This window comes from Petaurus breviceps, unplaced genomic scaffold, assembly GCF_028583685.1.
Source record: "Petaurus breviceps papuanus isolate PSGF00001 unplaced genomic scaffold, PetGlider_PUasm1.0 38, whole genome shotgun sequence".
NCBI classification, from domain to species: Eukaryota; Metazoa; Chordata; class Mammalia; order Diprotodontia; family Petauridae; genus Petaurus; species Petaurus breviceps.
This window is the reverse complement of record NW_027186304.1, coordinates 63,277,130-63,302,556: the sequence shown is the minus strand read 5'-3', so window position 1 is coordinate 63,302,556 and position 25,427 is coordinate 63,277,130. Positions and strand designations below refer to the sequence as shown.

Sequence of the window (25,427 nt, the reverse complement as noted above, 5' to 3'; positions counted from 1 at the left end):
TGTACTTGAATTGCTTATCTTCCCAGTAAGGGTGGGTGACAAGGCAGAAAGGGAGAGAATCTGGAATTCAAAGTTTTAAAATAAAATGTTTAAAAAAAATAAATTATTGTTATTATTATTATTATTTTACATGTAACTGGGAAATAAGATATATAGGCATGGGGCACAGAGATTCACCGTGCCCTACTAGAAAGTCAGAGGGGTGATGGGGGAAGATATAGGAGACAGCAAATTGGGGGAGGGGATATTCAGTGGAATCGCTGTTTTGGGGTGGTAGGTAGGGGAAAAATGGGGAGAAAATTTGTAACTCAAAATCTTGTGGTAATTAATGATGTAAACTAAAAAATAAAAAAGAGAAAAAAAGAAAGAGGTTAGATCTAGATAAGTAGAATTGAGAATCATCTACATAGAAATGATCATTGAATCCATGGGAACTGATGAGATCACCAAGAAAATAATATAGAGACTGAAGAGAAGAAGGCCTAGGATAGAATTCTGGCAGTCACCCATGGTTAGTGGGCATAGCCTAAATGAAGGGAAGGCATAGTCAGACAGACTGAAGAAGAACTAGGAGATAACAGTATCAAAAAATATAAAGAGTCAAGAGAGTATTGAGAAGAAGAGAGTGATCAACAATGCCAAAGGCTAGAGAGGTGAAGAAGGATGAGAACTGAGAATTAGACTTAGCAATTAAGAGATCATTGGTAATTTAGAGAGAACAGTTTCAGTTGAATTATGATGTCAAAAGACAGACTTCATAGAATTAAGAAGGTGAAGGGAAATACAGTAGAGATACAATTTATAAAAATATCTTTTCAAAAAAGTTTAGCCAAGAAGGTGTTAAAAGATATGGGATAATTGCTAGCAGGGATGGTCAAATCCAGTGAGGATTTTTTGAGGATAGGAGAGACAGGGGGGTATTTGTAGGCAGTAGGGAAGCAACCAGAAGACAAGGGAAGATTGAAGCTTAGTAGGGAGAGGTATTGTTAAAGGTGGCAATATGTTGGAGAAGAGATGGGATGGTATAACTTGTGCAAATAGAGGACTCTGCCTTGCAAAGGCCAAGGGCCACCTCTTCATTTCAGACAAAAGTAAAGGAGACAATGGTAAAAGATATATGAGTGATATAAGATAAGGAGGAGGGAAAATAAGGAACTCGGTATCTGGATTCAATTTTTTCAGTAAAATATGAGGCAAGGTTCTCAGCTGAGGTGGGAGGGGGCAAGGAATGTGATGGGAAGTTTAAAGAAGGATAAAAAGGTTTGGAAAGCTGCTATCAGGAGCAGGATAGTTATTGGGGGAAGTGTAAAAGGATTGTCTTGCCACAGTGATGGTCGAAATGAACTTCTGAAAAAACAAAGGGAAGCAATTCCAATGAGTAGGAAAGGGGAAAGTTTTAAATGCAAAGAAGATTCATCAACTAAATGAAAAGTTTAAAAGATGTATAGATGATGAAAGCAAGGACAGGAAATGAAGAGGAAATACCAAAATGTAACATCATCCTCTATAGTGGAGTCAGGAATGCTAAAGCTCAAAGTTATCTAAATCCAGTGAGGAAAATGTCCTTAAAGGACAACACAAAAAGGGTTGGACTCTTTTGTTCTTGTTTATTGCCCTTTTTTTTAAATTTGAAGATAGAAGAAAAAGATAGAACTATTGCTTGGGACAAAAAGGATCAGTATAACTGATAGAGAGAATGCCGATCTGACCATCTCTTACTTTGCTTCTGTTTTCTAGACCAAATAGAATGAACTTTGCTATATATAACAAATGAAATAACAAAAAAATTGCTAAAAGGGATAGATGATACCCAAGATTAGTAAGGAAATAATAAAAGAATACATAACTGCCCTTATTGAATTCAATCACTTGACCTCAGTGAACTTCTATCCCTGAGGTTCTGTGATTGTTTGATTCTGATCTAAAGCAATTTGTGACTGGTGGAAAGCAAAGCTAGGTGGTGGATACATAGTAAACATACAGTGTATGAGTTAGTTAACAAGTATTTATTAAGTACTCACTAGTGCTAAGCACATATCTGCTGTGTGAGGGAGATGCAAAAAAAAAGCAGAACTACCTGCCCTCAGGAAGTTCCCATTCTAATGGAGGAAACAACATGGAAATAAATAACTATGCTCATATGCTATATATACATTGTAAACAGAGGCTAATCTTAGAGGGGGCATGGTACCAACTAGGGAAAGATGGATAGAGAAAGACATGTAAATGATATCAGATGTCAACTAGAATACTTATTTCAAATTGAAAGCCATTTAATAGTCAAAGCATGGATCCTTTGCATCATCTCCTATGCAACAGAATTTACCAGAGAGAAGAGACTTGGCATTAGGAAACTCTAACTCAAGATTTCAGATTTGCAAATAATTATGTTAATTTATCTTACAGAACTTTATTTAAGCAGTGTCAGAGAGCTGACAGACTCTTCCTAACTCTACTCCAAAACTTAGCATCAATTTAGCTATTCCCACTTTCTAACTGAACACTGTGTTCTGCTATATTTTAATAATGACAAGAATAGTTAAGGCATTGTGTAAACATCTTTTGGAATGAAATAACCATCATTGCATGACAACAATTACTTTTCATATAGGTCTCAATAATTCAGGCTATGATAAACTAAAGACTAACAAAACAACATTTTTTTTTACAATTTTGAATGACGAGCCTTATCTTTTAATCACATAATTGGGATTTTGTACACTTACAAGTACATACAGTACTGAACAAACATTAAATTCTATTTGTCATTAAAATTGTCTAGAGCCACATTTCTCCGTAGCCTGAGAGAACATCATGACTTTAGAGATATGAAGGGCAGAGAAAAATCATAAAATGAAATACTTTCTGCATTGAGTTGGTTTCAAAGCCCTGTTCATATTGCTCCTGTATTTCTACCTATTATTGTTATTATTTTATTTTACCTGGTAAAGGGTTTTGGTCCTTAGTCTCTGTAGGGAATTCTTTCACCAGTTCCCCATCTTCTCTGTTAAGAGAGAACCAGCAGTTACAGTCAAAGTTCATTTCTTGTTTGGTCTGTAGCTCCTCTATGTGAAAAGATTTCAAATGCCAACTCTCAAAGCCTGGCAAATCATCACAGCTGACCCGAATCTTGTACACATCACCAACATCTCCAATTTCAATCTACAATGTAGAGCATTGAGGAAAATGAACAAATTACCAGTCATATAAACTGTCCGATGCTATGGAGAATATATCTACTTAACTCAATTAAAATCTGATTAATTTTATAGACTGTGTTTTGTGGTCCTAATTATGGTCAATCATATCATGATCCCCTTTAAAAAAATTCTCATTCTATTAATTTCTTGTTGTAAGAAAATATTGCCTTTTTCTGACAAATATAAGAAAATGCTAAGCTTGCTAATGTTAGTTAAGTATTCCCAGGGCCTTGCATTAACAAAAGCTTGTTCATTCATTCTTCTTCATAAAATCTGCTTTCTGATACTAAATAGCAGTTCTCGTGATAGCTTAGATTTGGAACAGACCTGAAGGATTGGCCAGTCCAACACTCTCATCTTACAAATGAGTGACCCGAATTCCAGAAAAGTAGGCTGACTTGTCTGAGGTCCTTAGGCTGACGAAGAGCAGAGCCAGCATTAGAACCCACGTATCCTAGCGTGACGTTCTTCCCACTATACCGTTTTGTCCTTCCACACATCACTCAGGGATTGATTGTGGGGCTTAGATTTAGAAGGCATTACTAATCTGATTCACCTGTTTCCTTTTACATATTCAGATGTGATGCTCAGAGATAACAAGTTCTCAAGTCACATAGGTAAATAGCAGAATTTGGCTTTGAACCCAGGTTTGCTAATGTCACATCTAGTACTCTACTGCTCCCCCCCAATAACACAACACTGTGCTTACTAATTACGATCCTTAAAAGGTGCCACGAATCAGTTGGCATAAAAGGCAATCAACATAAAATAATTACTGAACTGTCGTTGTAACATGTTATGAAAGTACATGGAATAGAAGTTAATGCTTTAGCATTTTAATAGAGGAAGAAATGAAACATGATTCATCAGGATTGGACTACCCAGAGGGATAATTTATACTTTTCTAAGTGGTTTAGGGAGGGAATAGAAATTACAGTTTTCTTTCTCTCTTCCTTCCTTCCTTCCTTCCTTCCTTCCTTCCTTCCTTCCTTCCTTCCTTCCTTCCTTCCTTCCTTCCTTCCTTTCTTTTCTTTATATGTGAGAAATAGCAGAGCTTCCCCTCATGAATAGGCATTGATTGGGGAGTCAACTGGCTCAGTGGACAACATACTGAGCCTAGAGTGAGGAAAATCTGCGTTCAAAGTCTATCTATAAAACTCACTAGCTATATGACCCTGCCTCAGCTTCCTCATCTGTAAAATGGAGATTATTATAGCACTCCCAAGACTGTTGTAAGGATCAAATAAAATAACATTTGTAAAGCACTTAGCACAGGGCCTGACACATAGTAGATGTATAAAAATGGCAGCTATTTATTATTATTATTATTATTATTAATTACTATTATTATTTCTGGAAACTCTGTCCCCATCAATCCTCTATGAAAACCCAGCCTAAGGATCATGAAATGTAAAGTTGAAAGAAACCTTGGATATCACCTAGTCCAATTCCAACATTTTACAGGTGAGAAAAATGAAGCTGAGAGAGGAGGTTCATGACTTGTCTTAGAGAAGTTATTATCAATAATCAAAGATTTGTGGAGATGCAGAGTTTCCCCATTTTCTATAGTGCCATTTCAAAGTTCAGTATCTTGAAGGACATTACTGATAATGAGATTGTATTCACTTTCTTAACAGTTTTGTTCAGATACTACCCAGGTGAGGAAAACATTTCAGATTTAGGTGAGGATAAATTCTTTGTTTAGAATTGCCCAAGGCTGGAGTAACATAGAAGCAAATGACATCATCAAAGTTCATTAGAATAGGTCCAGACGCTCATTGTAATATTAATTCTCTCGTTGCTTGTAAACCAAACAGAATTGATTGCCACTCTCAGGAACACTCATCTTCCAAAAGTGAACCCACCATCATGATTGTCTTTGGCATTCCAGAGTCCACTGACCTCTTTTTATTAAAATGCTAGCATTATTAATGAAATGACTAATTTTTCAGAAATTATGTCTTTCAAACTTTTAACATTACACATTACTAAGATAAAAAGGTTGATAAATAGCAGAGGTAGGATTTAAACCTAGGACATCTGACCTAGGCTGGGCTCTTTCCATTACACTACATTGAGTATTTTCTTATTAGGCTGCTTCTATTGCTTTCTGGGCAGAAATAGTGTGACTTCTATGGCTCCAGCTCTGAAGATAGTACCTCAGTTGCAATAGAACCTTGACCCTGCTGTGTCCCACAAATCATCTTGTGTAGATAAAGAGAATTGCCATAAGGAGGTCAGGAGCCTCTGTTCCCCCTTAAGAACTCCAATTACCTGGTAACTACATTGTCCCTGGGTGGCAGGTCAGAATCAAGGCAAATTTAACCGAAAGAGGTGAGGTGAGTTCACACAAAGAAGACACCAGGGAATTGCAACTACACTCAGAGTTTCCTCCTTAGTCGTACAGTGCTTCCCCCTGAAGGCGCACCATTTGCTTATGATCAGAGATAATGCATTTTGGATAGGAATCCGGCCACCAAATTGTCATGAACGTATTTGGGAAATTTAGGGAGAAATTATGAAAATGAAAATGTAATTTTTATAATATCAATTGAAAATAGGAAAATGACTTTGATAAAATCATGCATAACTCCAAAGGGTATAATTCAGAGCTAGAAAGATTTTTAAGGGTTGATGCTCTTTTTTTGCCCTTTGGGACCAAAAAAATGTAATTCATATTCCCAAGCAAGCGTATGGCATCAAGGGGAGCGTATCATATCTCTGTGTTGTTTAAATATGTTTTTGACAGAAATGCTAAAGTTCAGTTCTTTTATAAGCAGTGTTAGACTTTGCAACTTGGCTTACATTCTTGAGCCTATTATTCCTAGTTGAGCAGAATGCTGTGCCCCTTCTGGACTACTGCAATTTGATATTCATAGGTTGGCTCCACAGGGGGTAGCTACTAGCCCAGGGTTAAAGGAATTTTCTGAATATGCACTCCTGAAACCATATAGTTCATGAGCTCTAGTAGCGTGTGTCCCTTTAATAGGCAGCCAATAGACATAATTAGCTCAGAGCAAAGTAAGAACAGTAGTTACAAATTATTCCTTTCATAAATTTGGAGCACAGCCATCCACAACTACATATAGAATCAGTGGGAAGAATACGGACAAACCTAGTGCACACAGGTTGAGAGAAAGCATCTACCCCAGACAATTCATGCCTCCAGTGTTAGAGAGCTCACATCCCCTTTCCCCTCATGCTGCTCCTCTCTGGCCACAGGGTCTCTGCTGGATAGATTGCTCAGCTGGAATCTCTGGACCTGCTCCTTCCCAAAGACTGACTTATCAGCCAGGGCTAACTCGCTTTTTTTCTGCCATGAATAGCTCTCTCCTGGCAGAGGTTATATACTCCTTAGAGCTGCCTCCACTTATTTTGTTTCCCTCTGTGTCTGTTTTTCTGTCTATCTTTTCTTTTTCCCTCCCCTTTCATCTCTTTTTCTCCTTGTTTTCCTCCCCTCTCTTTTCCTTTTCCCTCCCTCTTCTGTCTCCCCTTTCCTTCCCACACTCCCACTCCCATTTCTCCTTCCCTCTCCTCTCCTCTCTTCCTCCTCTTCCTATTTTTCCTCCTCCCCTTCTTCCTCTTCCCATTCCCCTTCCCATGCCCTTTCCCCATCTCCTCCCTTTTTCCCTTCCCCTTTCCCCTTGCACTTCTCTTCCTCTTTCTTCTTTCCTCTCTCTACCTCCTTCCCTACCTCCTTCTCTCTCTTCCTCCCTCCCCCTCTCTGTCTCTGTCTCTCTGTCTCTCTGTCTGTTTCTCTCTCTTTCTCTCTCTCTGTCTATCTTTCTCTCTCTCCCTCTCTCTCCCTGTCTCTCTCTCTCCCTCCCTCCCTCTCTCCCTCTCTCTCCTCCCCTTTCCTCTGCTTTCCTCCTCTCTCTTCTCTCTCTGTCTCTGACTCTCCCTCCCTCCTCTTCTCCCTCCCTCCAACACCCTGGGTCTAGTGTCTCTTACTTGGTAAGTAGCTTTACTACATCATGATCAATATGGAGAGAGAAATCTCCTCCAGCTCAAGAGGCAAAGAAAATTCCTCTCAAGAGTTGAGTTCTTCCTACGTAAGTGGCTTTCATCCAGAATGTCAAGGGTCACACTCCTAAAAGCTCTTTATTGCCTTAACTATTTCAAAGCTGTCAAGCTTGCTTTTTATGTTCCATCAGTAATCTGGCCCATCTTTAGCCAGTCAATGGCAAGTTGTCCCTTCAATTTTGTGAGGAAAAACTTCTTCACATTTTGAAAGAGTAATTGGCTATAAACATGGCTTTCCACTTTCTTTAACACATTGACATTTTATTTTGTTATATGAACCGTACTTTCTCTGATTATATTACTAAAGCTGGGGAAAAAAATCAATTGATCAGGGTGCCTGCTGAATCCTACACACACACACACACACACACACACACACACACACACACACACACACACACACACTTCAAGAACAATAAATTTAAAATTCAGCTTAGTTTTGAAATGGTTCTTACACATTAGCTTGCTCATTTTGGCATAGCATGCCTCATTATCATCCCCTACGATAGAGGAATCTCTCTAATAAAAAGATGTTTGTCAGTGGCACTTTCAAGAATATATTTTCCCTCTCCAACAGAACATATCTGGTTATATGTAGTAGACACAAGCAATGAGTAAATAAATAGAAGTCACTTTTCTTTAATCTCACTGCAGCCAAGAACTGTGACTGTTGTTAAAAGGACCGGTTTTCCTTTAGTTTCCCATGCTTATGGTTTTAAGTCACTTTATGATATTTTCCACTGTTAGTAAGCTAACTTCTTACTGAAAAGAGCCTAAGAGAAGATACATTCTGATATTGCTTGGTTTTTAAAATTACTTTGGATTGACTCTCAGTTTATGAATATGGTGGAGAGGACTGAAAGGGGGCACAGGGAGGAGAAACCCCCTTCAAAAGGTACAAATATCAAATTATTTTACTTGGATTAAACATAAGAGGTATCTGACCCCTCCCTCTCCATCCCAGAAGATTAACCTATGAAAAGCTGATTGGACAATTCACCAATAAGTGTTCATAACATACCTACTACATGACAGTAAAAACATACAACATTCCCAGCTCTATACCACCAGAAACTGAGGAAAGATCGGAGGGAGAAAGGAGGAAATAAAGAGTATAATCTGAATTATAATACAAGAGGTAAACTGAAACGGGGAAAGGGATGGTATCATATCTCAATGAAAAGTACTAATGAGAACAAGGACTGAGAATTTCACTTTCAGCAGATACGGAGAACGAGAACTTTGCAACGAGCTGGCTAAAATATGGAAGGATTTTGTTTCTTCTGAAACCAAAGAACTACTTCCTCTGTTTAAAATATAGGCTGTTCTCCCCACTAGAAGAGAAAGTAAAGGGGCATCAGGGACATCTCTCAAGGCAGTCATGGTTGTTGCCCTTCGTTCTTGAAGAGCACCAAAATGACATCACTATGCTAACGTCAAATTTCAGTGTGTCCAACTGTGGCTGATCAGAGCAATACGAGCTAGGAATGCTTTACCACAGGTGGGCACAAATAGTCCATGTGGACATTTGGGGTGGATTCACCAAATTTGTGAATCCTGTGTTTCCTTTGAGCTGTTTCAATTCTGCTTTGCTCACAGAGTGCAGCACCTTCTCTGATGTGTGCACGTGGCTCTGTGCTAGTGTCTCCTTTGTCCCACAATCAATTTCAAAGTTCTTGAGAGAGCCTTGGAGAGTGTTTTTGTGTAGTTTCTTCTGACCTCCAAGTGAACGCTTAGAAAGAATAATAAAGTATCTCTTTAATAAGTGAATGGATGAATGAATGATAAAGCATATTGAAATGCTCCTTACGTGCAAATATGCTAAGCACTAAGGATACATATAGAAGAGAGAGTGTCTTGCTTTCAGGGAGCTCACATTTTGATGCTTTGGGGAAGGAGGGGGAGAGAACAATGCTTGAAGAATTCTGATGCAAGTCAGGTGGAAAGGTCCCATAGTACTAAGTGTATAGTGGAAAAGCAGATAGTAAAGCTTATCCTTTAATGTCATTTCTAACTGATCATCTTATCCATTTTTGTTTAACCACTGACAGTAAAAAGGACTTCACTGAGAGAGAACTTTATTTAGAATTTAGTAACAGATTTAAAGCTGGAAAAGTCTTTAGAGATCATCTAGTTAAACTCCTTTGCTTTAAAATTGAGGAAACATAGGCCTAGAAAGAAGGTTAAGTAAGTCAGTCAATAAACAATTAAGTACCTACTATGTGCCAAACACTGAGAATGCAGAAAGAGGCAAAGGACAATCCCTGCCTTCAAGGAGCTCACAGTTTGATGTAGGGCAAGAAAGCTATATAGAGAATACATAGAGTGATTAAGAGGGTTGGGAAAGGGTATCTAGGTGGCACAGTAAATAGTACACCAGCCCTGGAGTCAGGAGGACCTGAGTTCACATTCGCCCTCAGACACTTAACACAAAACTAGTCCCGTGACCTTAGGCAATTCACTTAACTCCAATTGTCCTACCTTTACTGCTCCAAAAAGCAAAAAAAAAAGGGTTGGGAAAGGCTTCCTTTGGATTCTGGGATTCAAGTTGGGACTTAAAGGAAGTCAGGAAAGCCAGCAGGGAGAGATGAGGAAGGAGAGGATTACAAGCATGGGGGACAGCCACAGTAAATGCCCGGAGTCAAGAGATGGAGGGTCTTATTCTTGAAAAAGCCAGGACGCCAGTGTCACTGATTTGAAAAATAGCCCATCTAGGGAGTAAAGTGTAAGAAGACTGAAAAGGAAGGAGGGGGCTAGGTTATGAAGGACTTTGAATGCCAAATAGAGGATCATGGAAGGAATAGGAAGCCATTGAAGTTTACTGTGTAGGGGGTGACATGATCAGACCTGAACTTTAGGAAAATCATTTAGTAGCTGAACAGAAAAAGAATTGGGGTGGGAAAAGACTTGAGCAGGCAGACCCATTAGCAGGCTATTGTAGTAGTCTAGGTGTGAGGTGATGAGGGCCTGCACTAAAATGGTGGAAGTGTTAGAGAAGGAAGGGGGGGATTAGAGAGAGTGAGCAGTCAGGGATAATTTCTAGGGTAGGAGACTGAAAGACTGAGATAATGGTGCTGCCCTTGGGAGTAACGAGAGTTGGGGGGGGGACTTTTAGGAGAAAAGATAATGAATAATGTGTTGGACACACTGAGTGTAAGCTATGTATTGGACATATAGTTTGAGATGTCTCACAGTTAGACATGGAAGTCTGAAGAACAGTAGGGTGGTTTTGGCAAGATAGTAAGACTTCAGAATCATCAGTATAGGGATGGTAATTAGACCCAAGGGAGATGATGAAATCACCAAGTGAAGTAGTATAGAACGAGAAGAGAGGAGGGTCCAGGACAGAACCTAGTGGAACACCTATGATTAAAGTATATGAATTGTATGAGGATCTGGCAAAGGAGAATCAGAAGAAGTGGTCATATAAGTAGAAGGAGAACCAGGAGAGGGTCCCAAAAATCTAGAGAGGAGAGAGTATCAAGGAGAAGAGGGTGATCAACAGTATCACAGGCTGCAGATAGGTCAGAAGAATGAGAGCTGAGAAAAGGTCATTGAATTTGGCAAACTCTTTTTTTGAGAGATTCGTTTTGGTGGGATGAGGTCAGAAAATGGAATATAAGAGTTCAAAAAAACTAAAGGAGAGAAAATCAAGGCACCTACTCTAGGTAGATGATGTTTTCAATCAAACAGTTTAGAGAGAAGAGGAAATCTACTGAAAGAGACAGTATGGAATGAAATCACTTGTGCAGCTAGAGGGTCATGCTAGGTAGGGAGTAAGGCCACCTCTTCACACAAAACAAAAGTGAGGTGATAACAGCAAAGGAAAGTGAGTGAGAAGAGATCAGGAAAAGGGAGAAGAGGGTGAGAGTTCAGAGCAAATGGCCTCAATTTTTTTTCTATTAAATATGAAGTTTTCTACTAAGAGGGTGGAGGGAAGGAGAAGCATGAGAGGTTTGAGGAGGGATAAAAAGGTTTAGAAAAGCCATGGTGGAGAGTGGGATAGTAAGTTCATCAGGGAGGTATAGTATGATTGCCTAGCAGCAGTGAGTGCCTAGCTGAGGTTATGTAACATAAATTGCAGTGAAGTGACTCTCCCAAAGTCATGTAGTAGAAAAGTGAGGTTCTGAACTCAGGTCTTCTGACTCCAAGGTCATTTCTTTTTCTACTTTATCATACTTTCTCCTCCAATGTGAAAACAAAGAAGAAATTAAAAAGTATCTGAAGTGGTAGAGAAATTCTCATTCTGATCTGGGTCAGGGGGTTAGAGGGTGGAAGGACATCACACAGAGAAGGAAGGGAAGAAGGATCAACGTATATATAATGTTGAAGCACAAGTAGGAGACTCTTCCTGAAGAGGAGGAAGCAACTGATTGCCCTCCCAAAAACGATGTGTGGATGCAAAAGTCCCAGGTAAAAATTACATTCATCAGAAGGAAAAGCAGCAAGTGACAGTTAATAACTCCTTGCTTTATAGGAAGGTTGAGTGGGATGGAGATGGTACAATGGAGACAGCTGTTTGCTGACTTGATAACCGCGCTCTGCTGACTTCTTGAGGTCTGCATTGATGATTTAAGAGAGAAACTCCCAAGATTTGGCAAAGCAGATGACTACCACTCATTTCTGGTGATTCATACAAGCATAAACAATACCTCTGGGGGAGGGGACTAGAAAGAATTGCTAAAAATCACAAAGTCTTAGGGAAGAAATTTAAAACCCAAGTTGCAAAGGAGTTTTACCATGAATGCAGAAGACACAGGTTTGAGAAAAGAAAGGCTGATCTGGCAAGAAAATAAAATGGTGCATGAGACTAGGACTTGGATTTTTAGGCTCATGGCCTGTCATTAGCACCTCATAAAGTCAGATTACAGTGAATTGTGCCTATCTGCTTTAAGAAGATTTTAAAAAGAAGGGGAAAGGAGAAAACTGCCTGTGAATATCCACAAGTTGGATACTATAAAATGTAACTACAATGTAGTAATGAAAATAGAAGTGTTACCCAGAAATTCACAGGAGACAACTCTAAGAAAAGAATCAATTTTAAAAACCCACTGGTCTCAGATATCTACATACAAGTACACAAAGTAGGCAAACCAAGACTTGGTGGGATGAGACTCGTTATTGGAATATGTCTATGGAGTGTCCTTATACAAAAGAAATAGGATAGGTAAAAAAGAGGGCAGAATAGCATTGCATTTTAAAATGTTATTTGGGGGGCAGCTAGGTGGCACAGTGAATAGAGCACCAGTCCTAAAATTAGGAGGACCTGAGTTCAAATCCAACCTCGTATACATTAGCTGCCTTGGGCAAGTCAACCTCCACTGCCTTGCCTTCCCCCCTCAAAAAGAAAAGAAAACGATATTTTGAGGGGGCAAAATCCAGTAACCAGAAAAGGAAAGCATGATGGGAAGCATTGGATTAAAAGCTAATGAAACCCAAAACATAAACGGTATGGTCACTGGGATATGATACAGACCATCTCAGCAGAAAGAGGATTGGTGGGTAATGAGAATTTGGAGTAAAATACTACAAGCCTGGCATAGACATATGAGATAGTGATGATGAATTACTTCAATTTTTTTGCTTAAAAGTAGATCACCTAATAATTTCTTGATTTTCCCTTAATTATAATTCCATCTTTCAAAAGGAGAATGAGCAAGAGGAAATTCTAGATCAAGTTCTTACCAACAGAAGGAAGCAGTGGCTGGTTGGTAAAGTGGATATAATTGTAGCCTCCAGGAGCAGAAACCACTCCATATTAGAATATTTTTGTAGAGTAAAAGAAAAAGAAGGCATAGTTAAACTTGGGTGCTAGATTTAGGGCAAAAATATTTTGATGGTTTCCAGAATAATAATAATCACTTACATAGAACTTTACGGCTTGCAAAATGTATTATATATTATCTTAATTATCACAACAACTCTATGAGGTAGGCATTGTTATTATCTCTTTTTTACAGATGAGGAAACTGAGGCTGGAAGTGGTTAAACTACTTGCCTGAAGTTGTACAGCTAGTAAGAGTCTGAGGATGGATTTGAATTCAGGTCTTCCTAACTCCAAGTTTAAAATTCTACCTACTGAACCATCTAGCAGTCTCTAGGATAAGTAGTATCTCAAAGCCTAAAATTCTATAGTAGAAATGGATTCTGGAGGGACGGAAAGCTATCAAAGAATATGTCTGAAGAAAGAAAGATAGATAATTATATGTGTGTGTAAATATTATATATATACATATACACATACATAAACACATTATATTATATTATATATACATTTTATACATTATATACATATATCAAAAGCTGTGGCGAGGGAGGGAAATAGAATCATTTAATGAGGCCAATGTGCATGTACAAGTAATTCATCAACTTAGATTATTAAAAGACAGGAATAGAAGATGGAAACCATCCTAGACAATGGAGAAGGAATACATAAGTGTGACATGTTCCTAATTATGATATTCTCTACAGTGCTAAAATCTAGTATAAATTGAGATTGATCAGAAAATCTATGGACAATTGAAAGTATGTTTGTTGGTTGGATTTATTTCCTGGCATGTTGGTCTTGAATGTAAGAAAGAGCTTCCTAAGCATTATAATTGTGCAAAAATAGAATGGGCTGCCTTAAGAAGTAATGGGTTTCTGGACACTGGAGTTTTTCTAGTAAAGGCCGGACGATTATTTCTCAGAATGTAAGAAAGGGTATTTTTGCTCAGGTATGAAATGACCTAGATGGCCTCTGAGGTTGGAGATTTTATCATTCTGGGTCTAACGTACCAATTCAGGAGGGAGAAAGATGGAAGGCAAGGAGCAGTGTCTGCAGAAGAGATTCCAAAATCTCTTCTGGGTGGTCAGCACAGTGTATGTCGGGGCAAAGATGCTTTTAAAATATCACAGCAGTCATCAGGGAGATAGTGGTTAATACAGTTCTCAAAGGCAACAACATGATCTTCACATCCTGCCTTTACTAACTGTACTTCCTCCTGGCTGTCACTCAGACAGCTAGGGGGTACAGTATATAGAGCACTGAGCCCAGAGTCAGGAAGACTCAAATTCAAATCCAGCCTCAGACACTTACTAACTGTGTAATCCTGGGCAAGTCACTTTACCTCTGCTTGCCTCAATTCCTATCTGTAAAGCAGAGACAATAATAACACATACTCTCAGAGTTGTTATGAAGATAAAATGTTATATAACAAAGTACTTAGTACCATGCCTGGAGCATAGTAAGTGTTATACAAATCTTAGCTACTATTATTATGTGCCCATGTGAAACCAACATTATAATGGGTTGCCTGGTCATGGAATTAGAGTGTAAGAGAAAGGAGGCTTGGTTCTCCCTGTCCCCCTTGCCCCACATCAGCTGATGTGGTCACAGTGTGTAATAGTAGATAATGAGATATTAATGGGTTAATGGTGTGTTAACACCAGGCAATCCCTGTACAGAGTATGAACATGAAGTGTGATGATGGGGCATGGGACCCTGGAAGCTTCATGGGACCCTAGAGGCTTCATGTAGCTAAGGTTGCCAACAGTTTGAAAGATTTCAAGAATCCAGGCCAGATGGAGGCTTTGTGGCATATAAAGTTTATAAAAGAAGAAGAAAAGAAGGGGTTTCTCCTTCCTGCCCCTCCCCCACAATCACAGTATCTAGCTTAGTAGGAGACATTCCATCTAACAGAAATTCAGTGAGAGAAAGAGACAAAGAGAGATGGAGACAGAGAAAGAGTTCATCTGGCCTGGTAGGAGACACTTCATTTAGCAATTGGAAAGTCAGTGAGAAACAAAGAGACAAGAGACAATTCAAATCCTAGTTGAGGGAACAGACAAGTACTCTCTAGACAGAAACAGAGGTAATCACTCAAGGCTGGAAGCAGCTTCAAAGAGTGTGACCTCTGGCAGCCTATAGGAAAAGTGACTATGAATTTAAGAGAGCACTGGCCTTGGCAGTCAAGATTGGTGTGGTGAAGAAGTAGAGATCCTGAGAGGCTACCTTAATGACCTGTCAAACAGGGATATTTGTCCTGGGCAGACAGCAGGAGAAATTCACCTACAAAGGATGTTAGGGGCCCTGCATTACTAGAGTTGTGAGTTGTCTTGGCCACCTGTGTTGCCAATGTGTGTAAATACCAATGGCCTCTAAATATGGGTTCGCTCTTCTCATGGACACAGTGCATTTGTAGAAGAATATGTCCCAGGTTTGGGGGAAGCAGGAATGCTTTGTAGCTAATGTTCATGCTGTGCTTTCTTAAAAATGACTCTGCTTGGAGCTAACTATGTCTATTGACTTTTTCAAAATATTTTCCTTCTTTATTGGGAATTCAACAATATTCTATCTACCCTGCCTGTGAAGAGCAATAACACTGTTGGGGTTGTGAACTAAAGTGCTAAGCATATAGACCCAAAAAGACATGCTAGAGTGGGGGAGTCCTCATCTCCCTGGGTACTCAAACTTTACGTGAGACTGCAGAACTGGGGAGTTTACCTAGAGGACCACAGATTTAGAAATGGAAGGGACCTGAAAGGACATCTAGTCCAACTTTCTCATGCTACACATAAGGAAACTCAATCCAAGATGAAGTGACGTGCCCAACTTCACTTTAAGCAACTGGCAGAGCTAAGATTTCAGCCCAGGTCCTCTGACTAATTCCAGCTCTCAGACAGTGCCATCCTGCCTCACATGGTGCCCAGCAGGCTGTCTTCACCTCTTCCCCTGTGTGGAATGACTCTCAATTGCCAGGGCTAGAGCTCTTTTGAATCCATGGTCAATTTTTCCTTTGGCTGCTTCAAGTCCCACTCTCTGAAGCTACTTCTACAGCTTAATACAGTGTCAGAGAACACAGGAGATGCAGGCAGGTATCTGTAATAGTAATGGAATTTAAAGATCCCCTGTACTGGCTTGGTTTTTTGATTGATTGGGTTAAAACCCAGAGCTTATGAATCCCACTTGTGGGATGGACTTGTTGACGTGAAAAGAGAGGGCTGAACTGGGAGGAACTGATGATGTGAATTTAGAGAGGTACCAGCAGAGAGAGAGGCAGAAGAATTTTTTTGGAAGCAGCATCATGGAGGCAGAGAGACAGAGAGGATTGCTGAGGGCCAGTTTGAACTGTCCAGGACTTTTGAGAGCTGCCACCCAGAGCTGCCAAGGACTGAGGAGACATGGCTGTTATGCTTGTACTTTGTCTGTCTGTTTTGATGTTGTTTTGCCAGATTTATCCACTGGTGAAGGACAATCCTGTTATTGCAGAGGTCCTGGAACCTTGCTGTTGGTTCAGGGGTCCTGAGACTGTTCTGCAGACAGTGAATGAATTAATAAGGACCCTGGCTATGTATCTTGTGGCCTTGCTAAGCTTTGTCTCCCCAGGAAAAAAGATTGCTGAGAACTTGCCTCAGGTCAAGATTAAGAAAAGACCTCTCTTTGGGTATTAAATGCTGTGCTTAAGCTTGTTGTAACTCTGGGGTAGATGGCCTATTCAGCTGTGATCCAAGGATTGAGAAATTTTGTCTTTTTTGTGCTTTGTGGTTGACTAAATGAATGTACTGCCTAGGGGTGGAGTACTACTTAGAAGAGGGTCTTTGGGATTGACTAAATGAATTATAATGTCCAGGGGTGGAGTAGTACTTGGGAATTATTGAATTACACTTGGTGAATGCTGTATTTTGAACTATGCTATATTTTAATTTTCTCTGTTCTTAATTTGTCACTGAATAAAATGGAGAGCAGCTATGCTGGTATTTTGAACCTTGGGAAACTGCCTTTGCTTGGCATTACAGTATCTGAGTAGGTTGACAATAGCAGCAGCAGCAGCAGTAGTACCAGTAGTAGTAGTAGTAGTAGTAGTAGTAGTAGTAGTAGTAGTAGTAGTAGTAGTAATGGCAGTAGTAGTAGTACTAGTAGTAGTAGCAGAAGCAGCAGCAATAGTAGTAACAGTGCCTATTATGTACCAGGCACTATGCTAAGTGCTTTATCCTCACAACAACCCTATGAGATAGGTGCTATTATTATCTCCATTTTACAGTTAATAAAATCAAGGCAAACAGAGAGGTCAAATGACTTGCTCAGGGTAACACAGTTAGTGGTCAAGACTAGATTTAAACTCAGGTCTTCCTGACTCCAGGCCCAGCATTCCATCTACTATACCATGTACTTGCTTCGAGTCCTCCAGGACCTGACTGAAACTCATATTCAGCCCCAGAACCTTTGTCTTTTTCCAAGATGGTAAAAACTGAGACGATTTGGAGTATATGGAGGCAAACTGTATTTCAGATGCTCTACACCTAAATAAAGTCCTGATGTCGGCCAATCTGGTGTCCAAGGCTCTGGCCTGGGCCACCCAAGAGTGGAATGTCTACACTGGTAGGTAGTGACAGAGAGCTGTCGTGTTGCTTTGATTCTGTGTGTAGATCTTATAAGACTGTCTTCGTAGGTTTGGTGACTGCTTTCTTGCATATCATGGTGAATCTACTATCTGGAAACTTCAAGGTTGCTGAATGGCCCAGAAGAGTGGTCTCTCATTTTCCATAATTTTATGATGGTCATTAGGCTCAAAATTTTCATTATATTTTCAATATGGTCATTATATTGAAATTTCCAAAAATATAACATTTTATTTCAAGGTGTAATGCATGTGTATGTGTGTGTGTGTATATATATATATATGTGTGTGTGTGTGTGTTTGCATATGTGTGCATAAATGTATATACATGTGTGTCCATATACATACATATAAAATCACCTGAGTTCAGATGGCCATTTATTAAGTTCCCATTTTCCAGTGGTGCTGCACAAACACATCCTACTCAGATCATTACTTTTAATTTTCATTTACTGCAGAGAGCACAATTCTGATGGACTGGCCATGTTTTTCAAATGCTAAACGTGTGTATGCCTAAAAGATTCAGTTAAAAGAACTCACACAAGGGAAGAATTCACATGGTGGTCAGAAGAAATGATAGAAGGACACTTTGAAGGTTTCTCTGAAGAACATTGGAATCAATTGCATGACATGGGAGACGCTGGCAAAAGACCAAAAATTATGGTGTAACTGTATCAAAGAAGGTGCTGTGCTCTATGAGCAAAGCAGAATTTCAACAGGTCAAAAGGAAGGTGAGATGTGCATGTTTAGAGACATACACACTCCAAATGTTCACATGGATTATTTGTAGCCAGCCTGTGGTAGAGCCTTCTGACCTCATATTGGTCTGATCAGCCTCAAGTGGACACACTGTACCTTGACTCCAACAGAGTGATGTCATTATGGTCCTTTTAGAGAACAAAGGACAACAACCAACACTTTTAATTTTAAAAAATTATCAGTTGCCATCCATAAATGTATACAACACAAATGTATATAATACACTTAATATGTTATATATCAATAATTTTAATCCAATACATAGAGATAAATAACACATGCCATATATGTATATAAAATATAAATATACGTACATGTATGCATAATGCAAATGTATGCATATACATATGTATATTATGCTGTATACTTATATGGCGTGTATTATTCATCCATATATTATAGGTAAATGTTATTGCTATTTAATGCATTTTATGTAAATATACACATAATATATGTATATATGGATGATAACTGATTTTTTATTAAAAGGGACACTACAAAGGGATGTTGTGAGTACGGTATGTTTGTGCAACACCACTGAAAAATGACAACTTAATAAATGGATATCTGAACTCAGGTGATAAAGATAGAGAGATGGATAGATAGAACTTTTTTGAGGCTTATGATATATATGGATATAGATCAACATATATGCATATATATTTATACATTATAGATATGCACAGAGAAGGGGAAGAGAATAGGCATTTATATGGCACCTACTGCATGACAGGTACTGTGCTAAGCACTTTAAGGACATTTCATGTGAACTTCACAACAACTCTGAGAGGTAGGTGCTATTATTTTCTCCATTTCGCAGATGAGGAAACTGAGGCAAACATAATAATTGACTTCCTCAGGGTCATGCAGCTAGTAAATGTCTGAGATCAGAATTTGAACCCAGATCTTCCTGACTCCAAGGTCAGTACTCTGTCTACTGTGTCACCTAGCTACCTACACACACGCTCATTCATCCTATGTGACTCCTTCCCTGGTTCTTCAGTCATAAATGGTACCTTCATCAACCCTTTATTTTATACTTGTCCTTGAAAGGTGTTTAATAACTGACTGCTTTTTCAATCCTCTTCTTTCCTGAAGTCCTATTCCAATGACTCATCACAATGTGCAGGTTCTCTGACAGGTTCCACAAAGATGGAACAACTTCAATTAAAGGTCCAGAAATGGATTCTATTTCTGCTATCCGAGAACCAATATAGTTAAATTCAAAGAAGTTCATTACCAGGAAGATGGTCTCTAGTTGGTGATTATTTTTTTAGGCTGCAGCAATTCAGAGAAAAGACAGAAATACATAAATGGCCCTCAATCCCTGAGAGCCCCCTGTTGTTTCCATGGTGATAGTGATGGAGTAGTAAAAAAAAGACACAGACTGTGATAAGAATTACACGATTCTTTAGACCACCTACAAACATTTATTTAACTGTTAGTACTCCTTGCGAGTCATTTGTTTCAGTGACCAGCAAGTTGATATACTTCTGGTGAAACTGAATCACATCTCTATTATCATTCTTGCTAAATATGGAACTGGAACACATGAAAAAGTGATAGCTTCTTGGTCCATATTTGGTTCATCAACCTTGAGGGCCATCTGTGATTGAGGGTGGGATCAGGAAGAGAACTTGATAAAGAAGAATGAAAAGGAGCCACCTGATAACAGAAGGAAACCCAGCAAAGCCTAATGTCATGGAATCTAAGCAGCCCCTAAACTATACAAGGTGAGACCTAATATGTGTGTGTGTGTGTAAAATTAAAAGGGGCTCGACAAAGTGATTATCCAAGTAGGATGTGTTTGTGTAACCCCATTGGAAAATGGAGATTTAATAAATGGCAATTTGACCTCAGGTGATAGATATGTAGATATAATATTTATTTTGTATTTATTGTGTGGCAAGTGTTATGCTAAATTCAAATATAAGCAAACAAAACAGGGAAAAGGCAACACATAAAGTAAAGCTAGAAGGGGACAAAGGAGGAAATTTCCCCCACACGGGGTTAAGGCTGTTGGCCAGATGTCAAGCAATGAGAAGTGGAACTAGAACTTCACCAATCAAGACTCGGGGCTTCAGGATGAGGGCATCTAAAGGGTGAGAAGGCTGATGGCAAGAGAATGGAGAAGCCCTGAGAGTTGGGAATGGAACCAAGAGTAAAGTGGGTATCATTTGGGTGTCTCAGGAAATGGTGGTCTTAATTTTATAGTTTCAGCTCTGCAATCTTAACTTTGTTTTCTCCCTGTAATTGATAGACAGTCCATGTGATCCACTAATCTCCAGGTAATGCCAAGAAAAGGTCTCCAAATCTTTGGTTGGGTCCCCTGTGGACTATTTACAGGAGGAAATGAACAAGAGTCATACAGGATGAGGTATGGTTGGATTACAATCTGTATTGTTGGAAGAATGCCCATACCAAGAAGAGAGTAGATCCATCAAAGTATCCTATGACCACTCTTATGGTTCCTTCCATTCTTTTGCCCTTCATGCCAAGGTTACAGTCCTTACATGTTACCTCTTCTCTTATTTCATATGTTAAATATCAGAGTAATCTATACAAGGAAGGCTTGTATCAAGCACTGATTTCCTTGTAAAATAATCTCTCCATTCCTTGAATCTATTCCTTTTCAGGGAAAAAAAGTAGAGTGAAGGTAGCATGCAATCTAATAAGATTAATGTCAAAGATTACCTGATAACCAAAAAAAATAAGGTCCTGATATTAACGGTAGCCAATAAATTAACAACCCACATAATTTTTATTTTGAGGTAAACTCAAATAAATTAGAGATGTTTTCATCAAATATATTATTTTGTGCTATAATTCTTTCTTATTTGATTACCAGCTTATTCAAAACTATCCAATTATTTATCATTAAAAAGTTTTCACACATACAGAAATAGGCTTTGAGAGAATGCAACTTTGCTAAATACACTATTGATCCCTGGAGATTATGTTAGTGCCAACTGCTTACTTCCCCTCTGAGTCAATTAGTCTCTATTCATTATGACAGCATCATTGTCCCCCAAATTTAAAAGTGATATTCTAAGTTTCCCCCGTATCCTTTTTTTGGAATTGAAAATTCAAAGTCCAAATACTAATCGACAAATAAGGAGGGAATAAGATGACAGAATATACAGCATACAGATTGGACTTTTTCTAACTAGAATGTGTTCCAAAGCTTCCCCTAAAAATACTACTACTTTTTATGTTTGATGCTGCTGTTTCTGTTTATTTTCTCTAACAAACATAAAATATCATGAATAGTTCAGGAAGAAATAGCCTCAGAGAGGAAAACAAATGGTGAATATTAGGATTTTGACTCCAAGGACAGAAACAACATCATAAGGCACTAAGGGGGAAATGCATTACATCTTCCTAGACATAGATCAGAATTGTGGAGATTCATTGAGTAAGCAGCCAGTGGGATGCCTCATTACATTCAAATGTAACATACTCGTGGCCCAATACAACTAAAAGTAAGACACTTGTGGACATTTTGTCACACCGTTGCCTCCCAAACCACGATTCAGTGGTCTTACACTCTAATCAAAACCTCTTATTCAATGGCACTAAAAATGTTTTTCTTCTACTTTCAGGTTCCATACCATTCTAGACAACATATTGGGTTATGTGACTGAGTGAACTTGAAATTGTACTCTGGTAAATGGTTCACAGGACTTTATATACCACGCAAGGGTGTGCTCTGACAACTGCCATTGACTATTCTGAAGCCTGAACCCTTCTGAGTATACATGGAACCAGAAACCTTTCTTTTACACTGTTTGTTGTATATATTAATACTAAGGGAAGGTCCATTCAAAGACACAAAAATAGCATAAGTTCTGAAGGTAGCAAATGCATATAACTTTGCTTCTGTTGACTTTATTTTGGAGGATGACTTGTTGGACTATAGCAGCAGTAGCACGAAGGAATATGCTGTTATATGTGACAAAGTGAATGTTCCCATGTGCCTCACAAGGAGTCTGTTTTCTTACGTTTGTCTCTACAGGAGGTACTAGACTCCATGTGCTCTAACAGGTCACTGTGGTATAGCAAACACTTTGACCTTGTGGCCAGAGGGATCTAGGTTTAGAACCTGGTTCTGAAATTTACTGTGTGACCTTGGTAGTCACTTTACCTTCCTGAGCTTCAGTCCCCTTATGTGTAAAATGGAGATAATAATTCCTACACTACCTAATAATACTCTACATTACCTACAATACCTTACAAGGTGGTTATGAGGGAAGTGGTTGGCAAATCTCAAAGCAGATAAAGATATATACTTATTGTCAAAAGCTCTTCAGTTCTTTGCTTAATATATAAATTCTATTTGTAAAATGTAAGCAAGGGCTAATTAAGAAACTAATTAGTTTCTCATCTAGCATGGGAAAACATACACACACACTAACATAAACTAAATAAATAGTACAGATGATGGTGGTCAGATGTATTAAAGAAGTACTGTGATACAGTATACACAGTGGTGGAAACATCCTAGGTGCATGCTGAATGAATGAATGGATGGATGGACCAAAAAAGCCCTAGACTGGAAGTCAGAAGGCTTAGATTTGCCATTATCGCCCCTACCACCACCACTTAGGAGCTTAAAACAATTATTTTATATTTCTGCTTCTTAATTTCCTCGTCTGTGAAATAGGGGTGTCGTCATTCTACTGTCTCCCTCACAGGGTTAAGCAAGCAAACAATTTGCAAACTGCAAAAATCCATAGAAATGTCATTTATTTTTTTAATCATAGGAATTAAATGAGAGAGAACACCAGATATCACCATTCTTTTAAATTGGAAAATGTTGCAGGGTTAACGCAAAGCAAATGGGAGAATGTAACATTTATAAAAATTCCTGAAAGAAATTTAAATTATAGACCTCTTTGTGGAGTACATACATCTTGGTAATCACAATTAATTATCTCTTTGAGCTAGATTATTATGGTATAAAGGAAAAATAATATTCTTGTGACTTACAAGGAATTCATCTGTAGCTCCAGGAAGAAAATACACTTGTCCTGGATTTCTTGGTGAGAGGAGGAGCTCCCTGCTTTTCCCCTTTGAACCATAAATCACCAGTGTCCTCTTACATTCTCCAGTTTCTGGAGAATCTTCAGCTGTCTTCACTTGTATGATCCACTTTCCACCTAAGTGAACCAAAAATGGCATTGAATACTAGACAGAATTTAGGACTCTACCCACAATTCATCACTCTTTCAAAACTGAAAATAAACACAAACTTGAAAGAGAATAAATCAAAAACCCTTTACATCTTTCAATGTTTAGCATTCAAGACAGGCTACTGAATAGAAAAAAGACATTATGCTATACCTGAAAATGTTCTTAAGACTCAGACTGAAGAACTGAAAATGCAATGATCTTTGAAAACTGGGCAACGGATGCAATTCAACCCAAAGAAAGGAAAAAATGAAGAAGAGGAGAAGAAAGAGAGAGAGGGATGAGAAAAGCAAAGAAGAGGAGAAGGATAGCAGGAAGGGGAAGAGGTGGGGGGGAGGAAGAGGAAGGAGAGGCAGGAGAAGAGTAGAAAAAAAAATATTTGTTGACAGCAAGCTTAGCATTCCAGGCTAAGCAATGCTGAACACTGGCTGTAAGAGCATACAATCTAATGACATCACATTATTAAGCACTTCATATTACTAGGCACATGATAAGCAATGAAGATGAAAATAAAAAAGTAAAGAGAGTCCCTGACCTCAAAAATTTTAACACTATAACAGGAGACAACATATATGGGGGAATTCTGGCCAGAGAAAGGTTTCAGCTATGGTGTAAATAATAGGGTACTTTGTTCAATATGCTAAAAAAGATGTTTGACTCTGTTATTCTCGGTATTAAATGTTTTCAGCTGCTGCATAAATTGTATAAGGAAGGACATGGTATAACTGTGAAAGGGGTCCATGGCTAAGGAAAAAAAATAGGCAATGGTCTCAAGAAGGTTCAGAGAATGGAAATTTCAGAAAAAGGAAACACATGTGAAGAAAGGTATGTTGACTGCACAAGACCATATAGGTTTTCTTTCTGGTCTCTTTCTATCCCAATCTCAATGTTTATGGGGCCAAAGTTCACAAATATCCTTCACATGACAATAAGAACAGAAAAAACCATTCTCCCAGCAGACCAAAAAGAACTATGGCCAGTAAAGAGGTGAGCAAGAAGTTCCCACCAAAAGAATACTGTATCTTTGAGACAAATGTAAAAGAATGCCAGGGGAGTGCTGGAGGAACAACCAAGTTTTTCCTTTTTTTTAATTTTAGAAAATAAGAAAAAAAACATGTCATGTGCACAGCAGAATGTACGGGAGGATTCAAAATACATAGTAATAAATTTCCATTTCAAGAAATCCTATATAATAAGGCTCTCATTGTTTTGAGAGCTGTTCATCTTTGCTTCCTTGGAAGTTTTCTTTTGTTCTCTGCTGTACACTTTTAACTTTTTTTTCCATTCCTCCCTCCTCCTTTCCCCCCCTCAACAAAGGCTAGAATTAAGCATGGATATATTTATATGTTGATATAGACATATACATACACATATTCATATATATATATATATATATAATAGACATACATACATAAATATATTCTTCCCCTAAAAGATCCTACTCTTAATCTTTGTTTTTATATTTGTGCACATCACTTATTTCCTATCCCTCCTGACTCCTCTAATTTACTTCTGCCCACTCCTTATCCTCCTTTTACTTAACCAACCCCCTCCCCAAAGATCCCTCTCTTATCCTCCCATTTCCATAAATCTAAACAGCCTTTTCTACATTCCTTTAACCTATTCCCTTACCCTCCCCTCTAAGGATCCTTTCCTTGTCCTCTCCCTACTCCCTATCTCCTTAGTGTTTATTCCTTTCTAAATTTAGAAGACTATAACACTCTTCTAGATGTAAATATATTGTTCCCTCTTGAAACCATGCCAGATGATGTTAGTTCCAGAACTAACAGCCCTCTTTCCTCTTCTAATTCCTCTGTATCAGTTCTTCCTCTACCACCTCAACTATATAAAATAATTATTCTTTTTAGTTGTTCCC

General features: G+C 38.6%; 1 protein-coding gene across 1 annotated transcript in view; it reads right to left on the bottom strand.

Moving 5' to 3' along the window:
• The window catches only part of LOC138170116 (lipoxygenase homology domain-containing protein 1-like), a 657,842-nt gene that overhangs the window by 243,906 nt on the left and 388,509 nt on the right, over positions 1-25,427 (bottom strand). The window contains exons 30-31 of the mRNA XM_069099511.1: positions 23,351-23,520; positions 2,943-3,162 (exon numbers count right to left, since the gene is read on the bottom strand). Coding sequence (XP_068955612.1) covers positions 2,943-3,162; positions 23,351-23,520 — 390 coding nt within the window. The remainder of the gene's footprint in view (positions 1-2,942; positions 3,163-23,350; positions 23,521-25,427) is intronic.